The sequence below is a fragment of the Nanorana parkeri genome, unplaced genomic scaffold, assembly GCF_000935625.1.
Source record: "Nanorana parkeri isolate BGI_ZX_2015 unplaced genomic scaffold, ASM93562v1 scaffold1366, whole genome shotgun sequence".
Classification (NCBI taxonomy): domain Eukaryota; kingdom Metazoa; phylum Chordata; class Amphibia; order Anura; family Dicroglossidae; genus Nanorana; species Nanorana parkeri.
In genome coordinates this window covers 25,181-35,008 of record NW_017307634.1, presented here as the reverse complement: position 1 = coordinate 35,008, position 9,828 = coordinate 25,181, and the positions used below count along the sequence as shown (strand labels likewise).

At 41.7% G+C, this 9,828-nt stretch overlaps 1 protein-coding gene across 3 annotated transcripts in view; it reads left to right on the top strand.

The window, feature by feature from the left end:
- The window catches only part of PRKCD (protein kinase C delta), a 156,825-nt gene extending 147,255 nt beyond the window's left edge, over positions 1–9,570 (top strand). For 2 of the 3 annotated variants that reach the window (XM_018569616.1, XM_018569617.1), the window contains exons 15-17: positions 3,336–3,524; positions 3,692–3,820; positions 9,036–9,444. In XM_018569616.1, coding sequence (XP_018425118.1) covers positions 3,336–3,524; positions 3,692–3,820; positions 9,036–9,194 — 477 coding nt within the window. In that variant the 3' untranslated portion in view covers positions 9,195–9,444. Of the gene's footprint in view, positions 1–3,335; positions 3,525–3,691; positions 3,821–9,035 lie in introns of all 3 variants that reach the window. The other variant, XM_018569615.1, reaches the window with a different exon arrangement.
- Positions 9,571–9,828: the final 258 nt, after the last annotated feature.

Here is a 9,828-nt window from a genome sequence, read left to right as displayed (position 1 = left end):
TGTATAATATATTGCTGGGATTTGTATTCCCCTATAGTTGATGGTACATTGCTCTATATAATATACAGCACAATGTACCATTAGCTATACAGGTATACAAATCCCAGCAATACATTAATACAGCACCATGTGTGTGTTTGGGGTGGGGGGGGGGGGGGGGGTTTGATGATGCGTCAGAATTGACATAGAGCATGTGGCGAATTTAAGTCGTTTTGTTCAGATGGTTTCAATCTTGATTGTGCTTGACGGTCTTTTGATCCTGGCTGATTTAGGACAGGCGCTGTTTGGATGTTGTGATGGAGGAGAGTCTTGGATGCCAACGTGGGGCCAGGTGATTAGAAGGAAGCTGTATACTTGTTTTGTCGATGTAGTCCAGGGTAAGTGTATAAAAGAATGACTGAATTAAGTAAAATTAAGTAGTTCCAGGTTGCTATGAGAGGTGTGGGTGGTAGACCTTGTTTGCAGTTGAAGGAGCAGGGGGAGGGAGAGATGGACGCTGGTTGTTTGCTGTATCTGGAGCAGTGTCCTGTTGTCGTGACGACGAAGTGAAGAGGAGGGGGGCTATGGAGAGGGAGAGGTGGCCGCTGTGTGGAAAGGTTATTCGGTAGTCTGGAAATCTCAGTGGAGGGCGGCAGTGGAGTAGATGGTGGTGACACCGCAGGCTGCAATGTGTGGAGCCTGGGTGTGGTATGTGGGGGAGCGTCTCCAGTCTCTGGAGTTGGAGGAAGAGACAGCAGCTGGGGACACAGTGAGGCTGTGCGAAGGGGAGACGGATGGTGTGTGCGGGTGGAGATGGACGCACAAGACAGGGGTCGGTACCTGCCCAAAGCCCTGGGATTGCGAGATGTGAACGATAAGGCCGGTGAGGAGGAAATATGTCAGCCTTCCGCTTGTCAAACATGTCCAGGTAATCATGATAAATAGATGGGATAGCTTGATGCAAATCTGGACTGTCTTTAGGTTTATAGAGGGACACTAATGGCACAGAAGTGGTAGGGCAAAAACTGTTCTGTAAACAGTAGAGGGATTGGAACATCACCTTGCCTGTATTCCAGTTTATTTAAGGATTATGGGCTTGTAGTCAGGGTAAACCCAGAATTATTGGAAATAGAGGGAAAGCATGTCAAAGCAAAGCGGTTCTGAATGGCCCGACTCAAGTGAAACAGTAATTGGTAAAATTTAATGTGTTACAGGGGGCTATTTGGTCGGGGATGGAGCTACTCTTTTCGGACTCTTAAGCTGTTCTGCGTCCTTTAGCATCTATTTCCTTTTCCTTTTATTGTCTGTCTTTTTTTTTTTTCCATTATGCTCACACACGTGAACTGTTTAGTGCATTGATGTTGGACAGAAAGTCTTCTATTTATATAGATATGGAGGAGATCATAACAAATGTTTGCTGCAGACATAGGCGGATCCCATGCCAGATATTCCTCTCAGACTGTTTTGAGTTTTTGTTTTTTGCTGATGGGGGATAAATTGGCAAGAATAGGGTGATAGATATGATCTGTTTTACAGAAATATTATATATGGTGTGTATGGCATCTAGTGATCCCCCCTACTACTTGACTATGCTAACGTGGAAGAATCTGAAATGCAATTGTATGCTATACTAACTGTGCATCATGTGCTATTTTATTGTTTTATTCTACTTTGGAAAATTTATAAAATACTTTGAAAGTTAATGTGTTACAGGACCAGATTTAATGTTTGATCTGTCTGCAAGATGAATGGAGGGTCTTCGTGTCTTGCTTTGTAGGGGACTATGGTACTGATTAACAAAATTACAGCTAATAAAGCAGCTACAGGCTCCTGAGTCAAGGATGGCTGAAGTTTGGAGCGCCCCTTCTGGAATCTGTAGAGAAACCGAAAGCGCAATATGAGCGGTCCGCCTCATGGCAGAAGAATCAGGAGTAACTACAGAAGAGAGATGACACTTACTGGCTTTGTTAGGGCAGATTTGCACATAGTGGCCGGCCTCACCACAGTAGAGACAGAGGTTAAGCTGACGGCGATGCCACTTCTCCTTGGGGGACAAAGAAGTTTGGAGTAGACCCAGTTGCATCATTTCAGGTAGATCGGTAGCAGTGGCAGCAGCTGGAGTAGAAGACGTAGGAGCAGGAGCTCAAGAAACTCTAGACAGCATCCACCAGGATGGGATGGACCAGATCTTTCTGATCTACGCTCCTTTAGACGACGATCTATCTGGATGGAGACCTGGAAGAGCTCTTCCAAGGTTTAGGTACCCCGACATGGGCTAGATCATCTTTCAAAGAATCACAGTCCCAGGCGAAACTGACAACGGAGAGCTGCATCATTCCAATCCGTGTCAGAACTCCACCTTCTAAATTCAGCCACATAATCTTCGACTGGTCTACGGCCTTGTTTGAGTGCATGCAGAATGGCTTCAGCCTTGGCCGCTCAATGAGGGTCATCATAGAGAAATGACATAGCATCAGAGAAAGAAGTTATATAGTTTAGTAATGGGCTGTTCTGCTCAAGGAGCCAGTGCGCCCTCGCTTGGGGTTCACCAAGTAGTAGCAAGATCACAAACCCCACTTTAGCAGATTCTGAGGAAAAGGTGTGTGGTTGCAGCATGAAATGGAGTTTACATGCGTTAAGGAATGCACTGTATCTACTGCGGTCTATAGAAAAGCGTTTCAGTGTGGGTACCCGAGATTCAGGTGGCGGAATCATGTAGGTATTTAAGTGGAAATGCCTGTTACGGATGTAGAAGGCTGAGATGAACTGGAAGCTGCTGGCGGAGTTTGTGAAAGCGATTCAAGTCGGCCTTTGAGCTGGAAACAGCCTTCCTGAAGTCTTTTAACAGCCTGGGTTAATGCAGTGATCTTCCATGACAGAGGCCCCACTTTCAGGCGCCAAATATGGCTGACTGATACTGTCATGTACCTTAAGTGGAGCCTGAGATGCCTGCCCCTCCCCCATCGGTCTCTCCAGTCAGCGCAGAGGGGAGGGGGGGTTCCCTGTGGGGAGCAGTGACTGACGTCACCGCTCTCTGTAGGGAGAAGATAAGGAACTGAGCGATCAGCGTTATGTGATCGCTCAGTTCTCAATCTATACAGCCGATGTGTGACAGCTGCAGTGTCACACGTCGGCTCTAATTATGGGGATGAGTGTATTTCACTCTCCCTATAATTCTCCTTTAATTCCTATTCCCCACTGGCTCCTGTATTGGACAGACATGCTGTTTGAAATAAATGTGGTGGTCAACAAATGAATACATTTATTTCACATTGTAACATAAGACTAACTATATAACTATAAAACCTCTAGCCAGCTTAATTTGTAGAGTAATCTTGGTAACTGTATACTTACAGATTCTACATGGACATAAGTACACATTTTCCGTGGACTGGTGGTCATTTGGAGTCCTGCTGTATGAAATGTTGATTGGTCAGTCCCCCTTTCATGGTGATGATGAGGATGAGCTGTTTGAATCCATAAGAATGGACACTCCACATTATCCACGATGGATCACGAAAGAATCCAAAGACATCCTAGAAAAGGTATGGGTGGGAATCTCTCACCAATTGTAGCTACTGCCGTAATCCTGTACACACTGAAAATCTCTTTACCACAAATCTGTCAGTGATTAGTCTGTTAGGTCACATAGTGACCTAACAGTGTAAATGGCTGGTTAATAGTTTCTTACATTCGTGTTCTTATTTTTAAGCTGTTTGTGAGAGAACATACAAAGAGACTTGGTGTAACTGGAAACATCAAGGTGCATCCTTTTTTCAAGACTATCAACTGGACTGCTTTGGAAAAGAGAGAAGTGGAACCACCATTTAAACCAAAAGTGGTATGTATTTCATAATGCACATTTTCATAATGCACAGCTTCTAGGTTGACTTGTAACCTCTTTTCATAAGTATGCATCTTCTCTTTTATCTAGAACAACTAAAAAAATGAGGCACTCTTATCTTAATACGACACTTTGTTTCTCAGCTCAAAATCAAGTATAGTCATATAGCCATGAGGTGAAGGATTTCATCACATCTAGGATCAGTTAGCCCTCATAAGGATATGAAATCTGAGAAGACCAAGTAATCAGGAGCAAAAGCCTTTACAACAAAAAGCATGCCCCATGGACGGAATTAATACAATAAAATGTCATCCTTCTTAGGGGAATAACAGTCTTAAGATATGGTAGTATTAAAAATAGAGGGATGATGGAGGGAAGAAATAGGGGGGTGGGGGATTTATCAAAGCACTTGCGACAGTTTTAGCCTCTTAGATAATTTTTTTAAATGTGCAAGTCTGTCTTTTAACATGTGCCCCTGTTTTCTTCAGAGCCTGCACTACTTTTTCAACTGCATTTTTTTGCACCTGTTTTCTTCAGAGCTTGCACTACTTTTTCAACTGCATGTTTTTTGCACCTGTTTTCTTCAGAGCTTGCACTACTTTTTCAACTGCATGTTTTTTGCAGCTTTTTTGCACGTGTTTTCATCTGCACTTGTTCTGGGCTGTCTGAAACTGGAGCATCACCAAAGAAAACACTCACAACTTAAGAAGTCCCCATGACCACTTCTTCAGGATGCGACAGTTAAGCTTTTTGCCTGAAGTTAGAAGTCTTTTTTCTTGGAGTCTATTAAACCTTATTTATCAACAACATTACACTAGCTTGATAAATCTGGTGCAAATATATTCTGTGCAAGTTCAAACACTCGCAATTGCTTTGATAAATTCCCCCCAGGGTCTTTATTCCTTATCTATGATATATAATGTCCCAGGTAACAAACTGAAATGTAGAATGAACGGTATGATTGGAATTGTTTGATACTGCATTGTTTGGGATATGCTTGTTTTAAAAAAAAACAGTTCATAATAAAGGTGGAAAATTTGTGTTAGCTGACAGTAAGCTGCTGTGTATAAAATTGCAGATCAGGATATAAGGGAATACACCACCCTCCCCTAGAGTGTACATTAATGAAGCAGGTTTAATGTTTTGCAGCCTTAACAGTATATTTACTTAAATTACTATTGCCCACTGAGCTTTTGCATACCTGAGGAAAAGATTGTATTATCAAGCTGAGACTGCCTCAGTTTTCTACTTTCAAGTGTGATATAGTGTGTGTGCATGTGTATGCACACACACCATTCACACCTGACCGTTTTGTAGCGCGTCCTACGCTCGATGAACGCTCTACAAAACGGTCAAAAAAATAAATAGCATTGTAGTCAATGGTATCGTTCCCACCTGTCCGTATTTCCGCCCGTCCCGAACGCACTACAAAACGGCCCACGCATGAAAAGGTCCCGGAGCGTTTTTTGCTGCGTATTGGTCCGTTTTGTAGGGCGTTTTCCATTTGTATACTGCCAAGTAGCCTTTGGAATCGCGCGACGGTCGCACGACTTTTTTACCGCGAATCGCGGTAAAAAACCCGCGTGACGGTCGCGCGACAGACGCGCATATTACAATACGCATAGGTGTGAATGGGGCCTTAAGTCAGGAGATGCTGCTGAGCCCTGACACCTATGTCAGGAGGTTCTGACCCCCTACACCAAAGTCTGTAGGTGCCGAGCCACGACACCCATGTGAGGAGGTGCAGAGCCGCCATTCCTAAGTCAGGGGCTGCCGAGCCCCAACACCTCTGTACAAAATCCTGCAAAGTTAAGTTGCCCATACACGCGATCGTACGAGAATCGTGCAGTGCATGGAAGGCGTGCGACCGTTTCTACGTACAGTCGCACGTCTTCCGTCGAACAAGCAGGCTGGAAAACCCGCCGGGAATCGTACGATTCTCGGGGAGTTAGTGGCCTGCTTGTTCGACAACTGCCGAACGGGCCGGTGCGCGCACGCACACAATGCCCATTTGCAGTCATCGGAAGCCCTCATTGCAGTCATCGCAAGCCCGCCCCTCAGGGGGGCGTTTGTTAAAGTACTTTACAACCCTCGCAAGACAAAAGTCTTGCGAGGGTTGTAAAGTGTATGGGCACCTTTAGACCAAATCAGTCCACTTTGTATTCTCGAATAATCATTTGCAAGCATAAGATCAATTGACACAATTAAAATCTACAATCAAAGAACAATGCCACGCACTGTGTTAGGCAGCCCATTTAAATTGAATGGGGTGCAATGCACCTTAATGCAGAAAAAAAAAATGCAGTCTGCACATGTGCCATGTAGAGGAACTTTGGGGTGCCATTTAAAATAAATGGCTCCGTGGTGCACCAAAGGACATAACAAATGTCGGAACTTGAAAAATTCAAGTTGAATGATCATAGAGGTCACTCTAGACCGTTCATCAAGATGAAGTTTACTCCACAGGGTTCCTGGGTGCACGTGCACCAGAAGGCTGTAATCTCACTTGTATGTAATGCCAGAGATATCTCCTGTTCGTTACATTGCACAGTGTGGCCTTTAGGGCTAGCGTGCTTCCCACTTCCCTCACAGCTCTGACAAATCTGACATATTTTTAAACCCGTGGCGGGTTGGAGGCTTCGCTATCGAGTGAACCAAGCCTGGGTCATCCGCACACTACAGCGGCAACTGGATCTGGTGTCTGCAGGCTAAGAGCCCCGTCATCCGGAGACACATCCATCTGGCCGCACTGTGCAATGGAACGAACAGGAGATATCTCCGGCATTACATACAAGTGAGATTACAGCCTTCTTGTGCACGTGCACGTGTACCCAGGAACCCTGTGGAGTAAACTTCATCTTGATGAACGGTCTAGAGTGACCTCCATGATCATTCAACTTGAATCCGTCTATGGATATCTCTCCTCTCCCTGTTTATGGGTGATTGCTGAGAAACCATCAATTCGTGTGGACTGCCATACTTTTGGACCTGTGTAGATCCTACACTGAAGCAACATAAGGAGTAAGTAACCACTTTAATTACAATGATACTTTTGTATCCGACGTGTCTCTTCAGAATTGGATTCACTCACTAAGTGACTGCCTACCACCCGCGGAGGGTAATTATATCTATGCTACTAGCTACATTCATTACCGAGCTGTTGTAGGGGAGTTGTTTGTATTTTTGAAGTTTTAAATGTATGTCTTGTGTGGTTTATACTTTTTTCTACTTCATTAAAATGAAGTATGATGAAATTATGATGAAATTTACATGTGATTAAATACTTATTAGACAGTTCCAACTTTTGGGATTTTCTTTTGCTCAAGTGAATTATTTTATATAGTATACTTTTGGAAACCCAGGAACTGACTTTACCTGCTTTGATCGGTTACACCACTCCATTTCCCTTGTGTGTATAACTAATATATATAATCTGAGTGGCCAGATTATTATGACCACCCCATCAGTACTTCGTTGGGCTTTTAAATACTTAATGCAATAGAAATGTTATCAAAAATAATTTCAATTGTATTATTATTAAATAATACAATTGAAATTATTTTTGATAACATTTCTTTACAATAGTAATAATGTATACAAGGTAACTTTTATGATGAGCCATTTTTTCCTATGATGAGAAAACAAAAAAAATATCATGGTAGTCTCTTTTGCGCTTTAAGTTTGAGACAAGGCAATTCCATCAATCTCAGTTTTTACACAGTCTGGTACCATGCTCAGTCCTTATCTTGTCGTTGTTGTCTGGTACCCCCACAATTTACAACCTGGGAATGTATGTGGTAAGGCTCTGAGAATTGCTGATGTGTTAGAGTATTTGTCCAGAAACCATGAACTCAAATTCACCTTATATACTGATGGAATAGACAGAACAAAGATGGCTTCCAGGATGCCTATATTACATAATGTAGAATAATATGTATAGGCCTTATAGTTTAATTCCTTTTAGCCCCAAATAGTTCCGACACCCCACCACAGCACACATGTAAGCAATTAAAAAGATATATGTTTATTATTAAGAGCTAGGAACATCAATTCACCCACATTCCTCACTGCAACATATATACGTTTTAATAGTCTCCCTCCCTCACAAAGAGCACCTATAATATTTTTTAATATTATTTAAAACTGATGTTTTATATATTTTTTAACAATATGTAAACAATACATAAATTACAGCAGGCTCCCAGAGCACTTTAAATTATCAAAAGAGACAGCAGAGAAAAAGATGCATGCTTGAGATTTGTATATCTTAACTGAACTCCAGACATATCTGTTGCATTAAGACAAACAATCACGGTTGTCTCAGTCACTTGAGCTGCTACATATTCACAACTTATGAAAGGGAGGCCATCTGCTGAATGGATAGAAAAGCACAGACTACTGAAATAGATTGTTTGCATGCATTGTATATATTGTATACATTTCTTATTGTGTGTTATACATAATATATTTTTGTGTGCCATTTGCTGTCAGTCATGTTAGTAGCTATGATACCAAGGCCAAGGCAGAGTTGGGATTCTGTAACTAGGGTCAGTTACAGCCAAGTGAGTGGCAGAGACTCCGGCCATTAGTGCATGAAAGACAGGACAGAAATATGCGGCACTATCATTCTTGCTGTTTGGCATTTTCCCAGTGCAGATCAGTGCAGTCCTGGATTAAAAAAGTAAGCTAAAAATGACTGCCTTTTATTCATTAGGTTCCTGTGTAATCCCTGTTCATCCCTGCTGTTCTACTGACACCAATTGTCAGATAATACTACAAGTGAAGATTGTATATTATTTTTTGCACAACCCCTTTAACACATGTCCATTAATATGTGTTGAAAATTAAAGAGGTCCTTCAGCCTAAACAAAGAATAATCAGCTGTTACTAACCAATGCATTGTCTCTTGTACAGCAGACACTGCATAGACAGATGTTAAACACCCATTCCACTGTTATTACAATGCTTTATTTCACTTACTGGTGAAAATACCGCTTTCAGGCTCAGGGAACCTCATGCAAGTTCCTGATACCAATAAAAGAGGTCAGAAAAGCTTTTTTTTTGTTAAGCTGAAGAACCTCTAATGGATACCTTAAGAACCTCTTAAGGATAAAATGTCAGTGTTTCGTAGGATCATGTGTTGTGCAGCTGTAGTGTTGTAGTCCAGTTTATATTTATATCATCACCACCATTTCTTTTTCTCTTTCCCTAGAAATCCCCTAGTGATTACACCAACTTTGACCGTGAATTCCTCAGCGAAAAGCCACGACTTTCCTACAGTGATAAAAACCTTATTGATTCAATGGACCAGACTGCATTCCATGGATTCTCCTTCATCAACCCCAAGATGGAGAGGCTTATTGAGAAATAATAGTAGTGCCCCTTTCTCCTTATATGTGAACTGTAGACCTCGTTTTACAAAGGGAACAACATTCAGAACTGCATCTGTATTACTACTATGCTTCTAAAATTATAGAGCATTTTTATTTCTTTTCATCACTCCAGCTATAAAAAGATTGTTGTTTATAATCATTAAAAAAAAATATTCTTGTAACAGAATTGCCCTCCCAGAAGAAGACCCTCCCATCTGGATACTTGAATGTAGTTAATATGTCCAAAAATCCATCATGGTAAATTTAAATACGGATTTGGCTGTATATATTGCTTATCGATTCAGAATAGTGTGGGTGGGTAGAAGCTTCAGTATATGACAATGAAGTGACTTGGATGAAAATATTTTTTACAGTCTACTCCAGCTTTGTTCCTAAAAAAATAAATAAATTGGTATTTGAATTTCAATACAATCAATTCTTTTTAAACTATATACACCTCTAACAAAATGTAAATAAGAAAAGTGTGCAAAATAGTATTCTAAGTAAGCGCAGCTGGTAAATGTCTATTCCTTTGATTACCCAGTATCTGTATTAATTAGCAAGTGACTAGAGCAGTTAGTGCAGCTCCATCTTTGTTAGCTGGTCAGCTACCTGGTCATCGAGGTCCCACTG